Source organism: Lithobates pipiens, unplaced genomic scaffold, assembly GCF_037356315.1.
Source record: "Lithobates pipiens isolate NorthernLeopardFrog02 unplaced genomic scaffold, aLitPip1_a1.2 Scaffold_28, whole genome shotgun sequence".
Classification (NCBI taxonomy): Eukaryota; Metazoa; Chordata; class Amphibia; order Anura; family Ranidae; genus Lithobates; species Lithobates pipiens.
In genome coordinates, this window is record NW_027507789.1 from 229,991,669 (window position 1) to 230,003,471 (window position 11,803).

The window sequence follows — 11,803 nt, forward strand, 5'->3', positions numbered from 1 at the left end:
GGATCAGTGACCACATTCCCCATATATACTGCAGCAAGGCGGCTCGGCTGTGCAAACCAGTGTACCTCCTATGTCCGCCGACCACCTGCCATCGCGGTAAGGAGGCAGGTCAGGAATAAACAAAGCGGGGGCGGCACAGTGGTGTAGTGGGTGGCACAGTGGTGTAGTGGGCGGCACAGTGGTGTAGTGGGTAGCACTCTCCCCTAGCAGTAAGAAGGGTCGCTGGTTCGTATCCCAACCACGACATCCCCTGCCTGGAGTTTGCATGTTCTCCCTGTGCCTGTGTGGGTTTCCTCCGGGTACTCCGGTTTCCTCCCACACTCCAAAGACATGCAGGTAGGTTAATTGGCTTCTGTCCAAAATTGTCCCCTAGTATATGAATGGGGACCTTGGATTGTGGCTCCCTGAGGGTAGGGAGCGATGTGAGTGTGTAATGTACAGGGATAGGGACAATTTCTTCAAATACCACCAAAAGAAAGCTCTATTTGTGTGGGGGGGGGGGGGGGACGTGGTGGCTCCGGCCACTCGCAGCGCTGGAGCCGCTAACCCGGAAGACACAGCGAGGGTAAAATGTCAGTTCCCTTGGCGGTGATCGGGATCAGCTGCCGAGGCCTCGTTCTAAGGTAAGTATTTCATAATGAGCTAGTATGTGGCGCATGCTAGCTCATTATACCTTTTGTTTTTTTGTGTGGGTATACAATCGCTTTAAGGGGATAAATCCTCCCGGGGCTGAAGTGGTTAAAAAATATATTTAACCGGTTCCCGACCAGCGCACGCCGATGTACGTCGGCAGAATGGCACGGGCAGGTATATTGGCGTACAGATACATCCAATCTCTAATGCCGCCCTGCCATCGTGAGCGCGCTGCCGGCGGCACGATCGCGTGCTGGTCGGGACCCGCGATCGTCTCACGGGGGCGGCTGAATGGAGAGATGCCGTTGTAAACAGCATCTCCCCGTTCTGCCTAGCAACAAGTGACGCTGATCTCTGCTCCATGTGATTGGAGCAGAGATCAGTGTTCAATAAATTAAAGCCCAGCCCCCCAACAGTTAGTAGCACACCCCTAGGAACACTTAACCCCTACACTGCCACCCACTGGTTAACCCCTTCACTGCCAGTGTCATTTACACAGGAATCACTGCATTTATATAGCACTGATTGCTGTATAAATGACAATGGTCCCAAAAATGTCCGATGTGTCCGCCACAATGTCGCAGTCACAATAATAAAAAAAAAAAATTAATAAAAATGCCATAAAACTATCCCCTATTTTGTAAACGCTATAACTTTTGCACAAATCAATAATCGCTTATTGCGATTTTACCAAACCTATATGTAGAAGAATACGTATCGGCCTCAACTGAGGGGAAAATGTTTTTCATATATTTTTGGGGGATATTTATTATAACAAAAAGTAAAAAATAATTTTTCAAAATTGTCGCTCTATTTTTGTTTATAGCGCAAAAAATAAAAACCGCAGAGGTGATCAAATACCACCAAAAGAAAGCTCTATTTGTGGGGGAAAAAAGGGCGCCAATTTTGTTTGGGAGTCACGTCGCACGACCGCGCAATTGTCAGTTAAATCGACGCAGTGCCGAATCGCAAAAAGGGGTCTGGTCTTTGACCAGCAAAATGGTCCGGGGCTGAAGGGGTTAAATTGAAAATTTTAAAGTGAAGATCTTTAAATTAAAAATGGCTTCATAAAATCATCATTTATTTTTTTATTTTAAAAATAAACGTTTTCTACTTACCTGCTCTGCAATGTCTTTGCACAGAGAAGCCCAGTTCCTTCTCTTCTCGGGTCTCTAACCGGCACTTCTGCCGGCACCCCCCCCCCCCCCCCCCCCCAGCAAGCAGCTTGCTATGGGGGCAACCGAGCCGCTGCTCTGTGTGTTCATTCAGACAGGGTGCCCTGGTTTGGCTCCGCCCCTCTCTTTCCTCATTGCCTCACTGACTTTGACGGTAGCCAATGGTGCTGCACTGCCATTTCAGCCAATGACGGAGAGTCCTGGGCAGTCAAACTTGTGCAACATCGCTGGATCAAGAGGGAGCTCAGGTAAGTATTAGGCGGACTGCTGCACACAGAAGGCTTTTTATCTTAATGTAAAGGATGCACCTTCTGCCTTTACAATCGCTTTAATATTTGGGGGGGTTCTCGGTAGTTTTCTATCAAAAAAAATAAATACTGATTGTTACTTGTAAACAAAAAGTGTCAGAGAGTCGGCGGATCGCAGGCAGTCACCACTTCCAGGAGTCGCCGGTTCCTCGGGGGTATTGGATTGTATGTTTAGCATCGTGTGCGGCTTCAAAGTCCATTTCCATAATAGCCGTCAGTGATCTTGGGCCATATTCTCCCCAGCAGTGTCCGGTGGGAAGACCTGTGAAAACAAAGCTGTGAAACCTTTCATCTCAGAGAAGGGGGCCGAGGAGACCCCGAGGAAGAGCGCCACCTCCCTTATTCTCTTCGAGGAGGTAAGTCGTGTGTCTGTGCTGTGTACAGACCGCTGTGTGTCTCTGGGCCCGGGCTACAAGTGTCTTCTGCACTCTCTTCCAGGTTGATGTGATATTTGATGATGATTCTGGGTTCCTAAGTGCGATAAAGACTTTTATGAGCACGACGAAGAGACCGGTCATTCTGACAACCAGCGGTAAGCTGAATGGGCCCCCCCCCCCGTATGATAGAATGCACCCCCACCCCAATATGATAGAGTGGACCCTCCCCCCCCCCGTATGATATAGTGCGCTCCCCGTATGATATAGTGCGCTCCCCGTATGATATAGTGCGCTGCCCGTATGATGATATAGTGCGCTGCCCGTATGATATAGTGCGCTGCCCGTATGATGATATAGTGCGCTGCCCGTATGATGATATAGTGCGCTGCCCTCTGTATGATATAGTGCGCTGCCCTCTGTATGATATAGTGCGCTGCCCTCTGTATGATATAGTGCGCTCCCCGTATGATATAGTGCGCTTCCCGTATGATATAGTGCGCTTCCCTCTGTATGATATAGTGCGCTGCCCTCTGTATGATATAGTGCGCTGCCCTCTGTATGATATAGTGCGCTCCCCTCTGTATGATATAGTGCGCTCCCCTCTGTATGATATAGTGCGCTCCCCTCTGTATGATATAGTGCGCTCCCCTCTGTATGATATAGTGCGCTCCCCTCTGTATGATATAGTGCGCTCCCCTCTGTATGATATAGTGCGCTCCCCTCTGTATGATATAGTGCGCTCCCCTCTGTATGATATAGTATACCCCCAATGATAGAGTGCACCCCCCTCCCTGTATGATATAGTGCGCTCCCCGTATGATATAGTGCGCTCCCCTCTGTATGATATAGTGCGCTCCCCTCTGTATGATATAGTGCGCTCCCCTCTGTATGATATAGTGCGCTCCCCTCTGTATGATATAGTGCGCTCCCCTCTGTATGATATAGTGCGCTGCCCGTATGATATAGTGCGCTGCCCGTATGATATAGTGCGCTGCCCGTATGATATAGTGCGCTCCCCTCTGTATGATATAGTGCGCTGCCCGTATGATATAGTGCGCTCCCCTCTGTATGATATAGTGCGCTTCCCGTATGATATAGTGCGCTGCCCGTATGATGATATAGTGCGCTCCCCTCTGTATGATATAGTGCGCTCCCCTCTGTATGATATAGTGCGCTCCCCTCTGTATGATATAGTGCGCTCCCCTCTGTATGATATAGTGCGCTCCCCTCTGTATGATATAGTGCGCTCCCCTCTGTATGATATAGTGCGCTCCCCTCTGTATGATATAGTGCGCTCCCCTCTGTATGATATAGTGCGCTCCCCTCTGTATGATATAGTGCGCTCCCCTCTGTATGATATAGTGCGCTCCCCTCTGTATGATATAGTGCGCTGCCCGTATGATATAGTGCGCTGCCCGTATGATATAGTGCGCTCCCCTCTGTATGATATAGTGCGCTCCCCTCTGTATGATATAGTATACCCCCAATGATAGAGTGCACCCCCCTCCCTGTATGATATAGTGCGCTTCCTGTATGATATAGTGCGCTTCCTGTATGATATAGTGCGCTCCCCTCTGTATGATATAGTGCGCTCCCCTCTGTATGATATAGTGCGCTCCCCTCTGTATGATATAGTGCGCTCCCCTCTGTATGATATAGTGCGCTCCCCTCTGTATGATATAGTGCGCTCCCCTCTGTATGATATAGTGCGCTCCCCTCTGTATGATATAGTGCGCTCCCCTCTGTATGATATAGTGCGCTCCCCTCTGTATGATATAGTATACCCCCAATGATAGAGTGCACCCCCCTCCCTGTATGATATAGTGCGCCCTGTTGTAATATGGTGCACCCCCCCACCCCCGTGTGATAGAGTACACCCCATTCCTGGTCTTAGCCATCCACTGTGCTCCTCTGATAATCAGGCGGGGTGAACAGAGGTGAAGGTATAAAGCCTGACCCCAGTTTTATTTAACTTTTAAAAACATTTGTCTCAGAAGTCTCTCAGCTCTGCTCAGTGACAAGTTTTCGGAGTTGTGTGGTTGTGGTAGTGAATGAACTTTGAACGCACGGCAGGTTGTCCTCTAAGTGGTCCGCCTGCTCCTGTTTTGAAGCTCAACATCGAGAAGAAGAAAAAAAAAACGCATTGGCCCAAGGTGGTCCAGACAAACTACTTCCTTCGCAAATACGTGCGGCAGCTGTCAGCGCGGTATATAGCGTAATCTGTATACAGCGCTTTGTTCCAGCAGTGCTACCGGACTTCCCTTTCCTAGGAGAAAATAAAGTGGAGCTCCGCCTAGCCATTCACATGAAGCTTTGTGTTTTTATGAATGTTTACAAGGTTTCCTCTGATAGGCTGAGGCAGAGATTGTGACTCCGTCTACCCCCCAGTTTTGTGAAGATGTGATATACGCATCCTATTTTTGCTCCCTGATACAGGCACTCCCGTCCAGTAACGAGCCCCCTAGACCCGCCGTGGCCCCCGTCCAATTCAGCCTCTTGCTGTGACAAGCGTTTAGCTGATTTCCCCTTCACTTCGATTTGTTTTCAATCTTTTTATATTTTTGTATGAGAAATTTCTGTTTGAAGTCATTCTGTGTCTTTCACTCTTCTGCTCCAATTTCAGATGGGATGTTCGGTACGATGTTTGATGGTTTCTTTGAAGATATCACTTTCCACACACCGTCAGTGGTATGAACCGCACATACACACCTCATCCCAGTCCTCTGTTTCCTCTCGCTCTCTCCGTCTCCCGTTTCCTCTCGCTCTCTCCGTCTCCCGTTTCCTCTCGCTCTCTCCGTCTCCCGTTTCCTCTCGCTCTCTCCGTCTCCCGTTTCCTCTCGCTCTCTCCGTCTCCCGTTTCCTCTCGCTCTCTCCGTCTCCCGTTTCCTCTCGCTCTCTCCGTCTCCCGTTTCCTCTCGCTCTCTCCGTCTCCCGTTTCCTCTCGCTCTCTCCGTCTCCCGTTTCCTCTCGCTCTCTCCGTCTCCCCTCGCTCTCTCCGTCTCCCCTCGCTCTCTCCGTCTCCCCTCGCTCTCTCCGTCTCCCCTCGCTCTCTCCGTCTCCCCTCGCGCTCTCTCCGTCTCCCCTCGCGCTCTCTCCGTCTCCCCTCGCGCTCTCTCCGTCTCCCCTCGCGCTCTCTCCGTCTCCCCTCGCGCTCTCTCCGTCTCCCCTCGCGCTCTCTCCGTCTCCCCTCGCGCTCTCCGTCTCCCCTCGCGCTCTCCGTCTCCCCTCGCGCTCTCCGTCTCCCCTCGCGCTCTCCGTCTCCCCTCGCGCTCTCCGTCTCCCCTCGCGCTCTCCGTCTCCCCTCGCGCTCTCCGTCTCCCCTCGCGCTCTCCGTCTCCCCTCGCGCTCTCCGTCTCCCCTCGCGCTCTCCGTCTCCCTCTCCCCTCGCGCTCTCCGTCTCCCTCTCCCCTCGCGCTCTCCGTCTCCCTCTCCCCTCGCGCTCTCCGTCTCCCTCCCCCCTCGCGCTCTCCGTCTCCCTCCCCCCTCGCGCTCTCCGTCTCTCTCCCCCTCGCGCTCTCCGTCTCCCTCCCCCCTCGCGCTCTCCGTCTCCCTCCCCCCTCGCGCTCTCCGTCTCCCTCCCCCCTCGCGCTCTCCGTCTCCCTCCCCCCTCGCGCTCTCCGTCTCCCTCCCCCCTCGCGCTCTCCGTCTCCCTCCCCCCTCGCGCTCTCCGGCTCTCTCTCCCCTCGCGCTCTCCGGCTTTCTCTCCCCTCGCGCTCTCCGGCTCTCTCTCCCCTCGCGCTCTCCGGCTCTCGCCCTCTCCCTCTCGCCCTCTCGCCCTCGCTCTCTCCCTCTCGCTCTCTCCCTCTCGCTCTCTCCCTCTCGCTCTCTCCCTCTCGCTCTCTCCCTCTCGCTCTCTCCCTCTCTCTCCCTCTCGCTCTCTCCCTCTCGCTCTCTCCCTCTCGCTCTCTCCGGCTCTCTCCCTCTCGCTCTCTCCCTCTCGCTCTCTCCCTCTCGCTCTCTCCGTCTCTCTCCCTCTCGCTCTCTCCGTCTCTCTCCCTCTCGCTCTCTCCGTCTCTCTCCCTCTCGCTCTCTCCGTCTCTCTCCCTCTCGCTCTCTCCGTCTCTCTCCCTCTCGCTCTCTCCGTCTCTCTCCCTCTCGCTCTCTCCGTCTCTCTCCCTCTCGCTCTCTCCGTCTCTCTCCCTCTCGCTCTCTCCGTCTCTCTCCCTCTCTCCGTCCCTCTCGCTCTCTCCGTCTCTCTCCCTCTCGCTCTCTCCGTCTCTCTCCGTCTCTCTCCCTCTCGCTCTCTCCGTCTCTCTCCCTCTCGCTCTCTCCGTCTCTCTCCCTCTCGCTCTCTCCGTCTCTCTCCCTCTCGCTCTCTCCCTCTCGCTCTCTCCGTCTCTCTCCCTCTCGCTCTCTCCGTCTCTCTCCCTCTCGCTCTCTCCCTCTCGCTCTCGCGCTCTCTCTCGCTCTCGCGCTCTCTCTCGCTCTCGCTCTCTCCCTCTCGCTCTCTCCGTCTCTCTCCCTCTCGCTCTCTCCGTCTCTCTCCCTCTCGCTCTCTCCGTCTCTCTCCCTCTCGCTCTCTCCGTCTCTCTCCCTCTCTCTCTCTCGCTCTCTCCGTCTCTCTCCCTCTCTCTCTCTCGCTCTCTCCGTCTCTCTCCCTCTCTCTCTCTCGCTCTCTCCGTCTCTCTCCCTCTCGCTCTCTCCGTCCCTCTCGCTCTCTCCGTCTCTCTCGCTCTCTCCGTCTCTCTCGCTCTCTCCGTCTCTCTCGCTCTCTCCGTCTCTCTCGCTCTCTCCGTCTCTCTCGCTCTCTCCGTCTCTCTCCGTCTCTCTCGCTCTCTCCGTCTCTCTCCCTCTCGCTCTCTCCCTCTCGCTCTCTCCCTCTCGCTCTCTCCCTCTCGCTCTCTCCGTCTCGCTCTCTCCGTCTCGCTCTCTCCGTCTCGCTCTCTCCGTCTCGCTCTCTCCGTCTCGCTCTCTCCGTCTCGCTCTCTCCGTCTCTCTCCCTCTCGCTCTCTCCGGCTCTCTCCGGCTCTCTCCCTCTCGCTCTCTCCCTCTCGCTCTCGCGCTCTCTCTCGCTCTCGCTCTCTCCCTCTCTCTCCCTCTCGCTCTCTCCCTCTCTCTCCCTCTCGCTCTCTCCGTCTCTCTCCCTCTCGCTCTCTCCGTCTCTCTCCCTCTCGCTCTCTCCGTCTCTCTCCCTCTCGCTCTCTCCGTCTCTCTCCCTCTCGCTCTCTCCGTCTCTCTCCCTCTCTCTCTCTCGCTCTCTCCGTCTCTCTCCCTCTCGCTCTCTCCGGTCCCTCTCGCTCTCTCCGTCTCTCTCGCTCTCTCCGTCTCTCTCCGTCTCTCTCCGTCTCTCTCGCTCTCTCCGTCTCTCTCTCTCCGTCTCGCTCTCTCCGTCTCGCTCTCTCCGTCTCGCTCTCTCCGTCTCGCTCTCTCCGTCTCGCTCTCTCCGTCTCGCTCTCTCCGTCTCTCTCGCTCTCTCCGTCTCTCTCGCTCTCTCCGTCTCTCTCCCTCTCGCTCTCTCCGTCTCGCTCTCTCCCTCTCGCTCTCTCCCTCTCGCTCTCTCCCTCTCGCTCTCTCCCTCTCGCTCTCTCCCTCTCGCTCTCTCTCCGTCTCTCTCCCTCTCGCTCTCTCTCCCTCTCGCTCTCTCTCCGTCTCTCTCCCTCTCGCTCTCTCTCCGTCTCTCTCCCTCTCGCTCTCTCTCCGTCTCTCTCCCTCTCGCTCTCTCTCCGTCTCTCTCCCTCTCGCTCTCTCTCCGTCTCTCTCCCTCTCGCTCTCTCTCCGTCTCTCTCCCTCTCGCTCTCTCTCCGTCTCTCTCCCTCTCGCTCTCTCTCCGTCTCTCTCCCTCTCGCTCTCTCTCCGTCTCTCTCCCTCTCGCTCTCTCTCCGTCTCTCTCCCTCTCGCTCTCTCTCCGTCTCTCTCCCTCTCGCTCTCTCTCCGTCTCTCTCCCTCTCGCTCTCTCTCCGTCTCTCTCCCTCTCGCTCTCTCTCCGTCTCTCTCCCTCTCGCTCTCTCTCCGTCTCCCGTCTCCTCTCGCTTATTCCTCCATCTTTGTTTCAGGTGAATGTGGCCAGTTATCTGCAGGTTCTTTGTCTGGCTGAGAATCTCAGGGTGGACACAAAAGACCTCATGACACTTCTAACCGCCAACACATGTGACATCAGACAGAGCGTGCTTCAGCTGCAGTTCTGGGCTCGTAGCGGAGGGGGAAGACTGCGGGACAAGGAGCTGCCGCCTCCAGCTGGTGGGTACAGAGAGATTCCCCCACGCACACACCTGTAGGAACGTTTACTAACTGATTTCTGTCTTCATACTCCAGGTATACAATGTGGGGGGGTGTCCGATGCAGAGAAGGATGCTGGGAAAAGATGTCATAATTCTGCATCAGAAATAAATCCCAAAGAGCTTCCGGGGTGTAACTTCGGCTGTACAGAAAGCCTGATGGGACTCAGCAATGTAATCCCTCCAACAGAAGGCCTGCTCCCATTTCTGAAGGTGAGTGCTTAGAATATCTGAGTCCTGGAAATGTAATACTCCCAGTAGAGGTCCTGTCCCCATTGGTCAGGGTGAGTGATTGGAATATTTGTGAAGGGTAATCTCCTCAATGGGAGCACATAGCATTATAGACTCAACCGTTCCCTACTTCATATGAAAGATAAACACAAGTTAGCTTTAGATACACTTGTTCCCTTGGGTTCTGTGCAGTCCCTCCACTGTGTTGGTGCTCAGAGAACAGGAAGTGGCCTGCTTTCCTGTGCAATGCCATGTACAGGGATTGGGGTATCGGGGCCTGTCCTACCTTACTGGCCAATGCCATATACAGGGTGGGGTACCAGGGCCTGTCCTAGCTTACTGGTCAATGCCATGTACATCTATTGGGGTATCATCGCCTTTGTTGGTCAATGCTATGTACAGTGATTGGGGTATCGGTGTCCTGCTTTCCTGGGCAATGCCACGTACAATGACTGAGGTGACAGTTTGTCCTGCTTTCTTTGGCTAGTGACATGTACAATAAGGGGTTACCTGCCCAGGAAAGCAGGACAGACACGGATACCCCCCATCACTGTACATGGCATTGGCCAGGAAAGACAGGACAACCCCCACCCAATCAATGGTTGTACATGGCAGTTTTTCTGTTCTGCTTTCCTGGGCAATGCCATGTACAGTAATAGGGGGGGTATCCACGTTGGTCTTGCTTTCTTGACACAATGTTATGTACAACATACGTTCTCTCCCCCCCCCCCCCCCCCAATCCTCAGAGAAGAGGTACCCTGGCATGTTCTCTCTCCCCCCCCCATCCTCAGAGAAGAGCTGTCCTGGCATGTTCCCTCTCAGCCCCCCCCCACTCCCATCCCCAAAGAAAAGGTGTCCTGGCTCTCTCCACTACCCCATCCTCAGAAGAGGTGTCCCGGCATGTTCACTCTCCACTGCTCCCATCCTCAGAGAAGAGGTGTCCCGGCACATTCTCTCTCCACTACTCCCATCCTCAGAGAAGAGGTGTCCCGGCATGTTCTCTCTCCACTACCCCATCCTCCGGAGAGGTGTCCCGGCACATTCTCTCTCCACTACTCCCATCCTCAGAGAAGAGGTGTCCCCGCATGTTCTCTCTCCACTACTCCCATCCTCAAAGAAGAGGTGTCCCCACATGTTCTCTCTCCACTACCCCATCCTCCGGAGAGGTGTCCCGGCACATTCTCTCTCCACTACTCCCATCCTCAGAGAAGAGGTGTCCCCGCATGTTCTCTCTCCACTACTCCTCTCCTCAGAAGAGGTGTCCCCGCATGTTCTCTCTCCACTACTCCCATCCTCAGAGAAGAGGTGTCCCCGCATGTTCTCTCTCCACTACTCCTCTCCTCAGAAGAGGTGTCCCGCACGTTCTCTCTCCACTACTCCCATCCTCAGAGAAGAGGTGTCCCCGCATGTTCTCTCTCCACTACTCCCCATCCTCAGAGAAGAGGTGTCCCCGCATGTTCTCTCTCCACTACTCCCATCCTCAGAGAAGAGGTGTCCCCACATGTTCTCTCTCCACTACCCCATCCTCCGGAGAGGTGTCCCGGCATGTTCTCTCTCCACTACTCCCATCCTCAGAGAAGAGGTGTCCCCCGCATGTTCTCTCTCCACTACTCCCATCCTCAGAGAAGAGGTGTCCCCGCATGTTCTCTCTCCACTACTCCCATCCTCAGAGAAGAGGTGTCCCGGCATGTTCTCTCTCCACTACTCCTCTCCTCAGAAGAGGTGTCCCCGCATGTTCTCTCTCCTCCTTCCCATCCTCAGAGAAGAGGTGTCCCCGCATGTTCTCTCTCCACTACTCCCATCCTCAGAGAAGAGGTGTCCCGGCATGTTCTCTCTCCTCCTTCCCATCCTCAGAGAAGAGGTGTCCCGGCATGTTCTCTCTCCACTACTCCCATCCTCAGAGAAGAGGTGTCCCGGCATGTTCTCTCTCCTCCTTCCCATCCTCAGAGAAGAGGTGTCCCCGCTGTTCTCTCTCCACTACTCCCATCCTCAGAGAAGAGGTGTCCCAGCATGTTCTCTCTCCACTACTCCCATCCTCAGAGAAGAGGTGTCCCCGCTGTTCTCTCTCCACTACTCCCATCCTCAGAGAAGAGGTGTCCCGGCATGTTCTCTCTCCACTACTCCCATCCTCAGAGAAGAGGTGTCCCAGCATGTTCTCTCTCCACTACTCCCATCCTCAGAGAAGAGGTGTCCCCGCATGTTCTCTCTCCACTACTCCCATCCTCAGAGAAGAGGTGTCCCCGCATGTTCTCTCTCCACTACTCCCATCCTCCCAGAGAAGAGGTGTCCCAGCATGTTCTCTCTCCACTACTCCCATCCTCAGAGAAGAGGTGTCCCCGCATGTTCTCTCCCCACTACTCCCATCCTCAGAGAAGAGGTGTTCCGGCATCTTCTCTCCACTACTCCCATCCTCAGAGAAGAGGTGTCCCCGCATGTTCTCTCTCCACTACTCCCATCCCCAGAGGTGACCTGTCCTGGCACGTTCTCTCTCTCCCTCTCTCCTCCCTCCAGTGACATTGTGCTGTGTATGTAGAACATTTGGTAGAATCCGGTGGTGATTTGTCTGCTGATTCTGTGCTCTGTTTTTTAGGGTAAAATCTCCAAACCTGAGGAGTCGGGGAGGATAATTCAGCTGTTATCAGAGTTCCAATCTAGAAAGAAGGATTTCATATCCACCAATCTAGAGTACCTCCTTCCGTTGCCGCTGCGTGTTAGAGAACCACAAGTCCCAGCCCCCTGTGAGGTCATAGAACCGGCTCCACCCACTGAGGATGACAACATAAAGATGTCGGCACAGATGAAGCGAAGGAGGAAGTTGGTGTTGCTCAATGACAGCGACTTGTTTGATAATGAATCCAATTCTC

The 11,803-nt window shown here is 54.5% G+C and overlaps 1 protein-coding gene across 2 annotated transcripts in view; it reads left to right on the forward strand.

Annotated features, from left to right (window-relative positions):
• Positions 1 to 11,803, forward strand: part of ATAD5 (ATPase family AAA domain containing 5) — a gene marked incomplete at its 3' end in the record, with an annotated part of 33,325 nt that extends 21,522 nt beyond the window's left edge. The window contains 6 exon segments of one of the 2 annotated variants that reach the window (XM_077460674.1): positions 2,363 to 2,472; positions 2,555 to 2,648; positions 5,117 to 5,181; positions 8,487 to 8,670; positions 8,746 to 8,921; positions 11,530 to 11,803. In XM_077460674.1, the coding sequence (XP_077316800.1) occupies positions 2,363 to 2,472; positions 2,555 to 2,648; positions 5,117 to 5,181; positions 8,487 to 8,670; positions 8,746 to 8,921; positions 11,530 to 11,803 (903 nt within the window). 2 annotated transcript variants of the gene reach the window in all.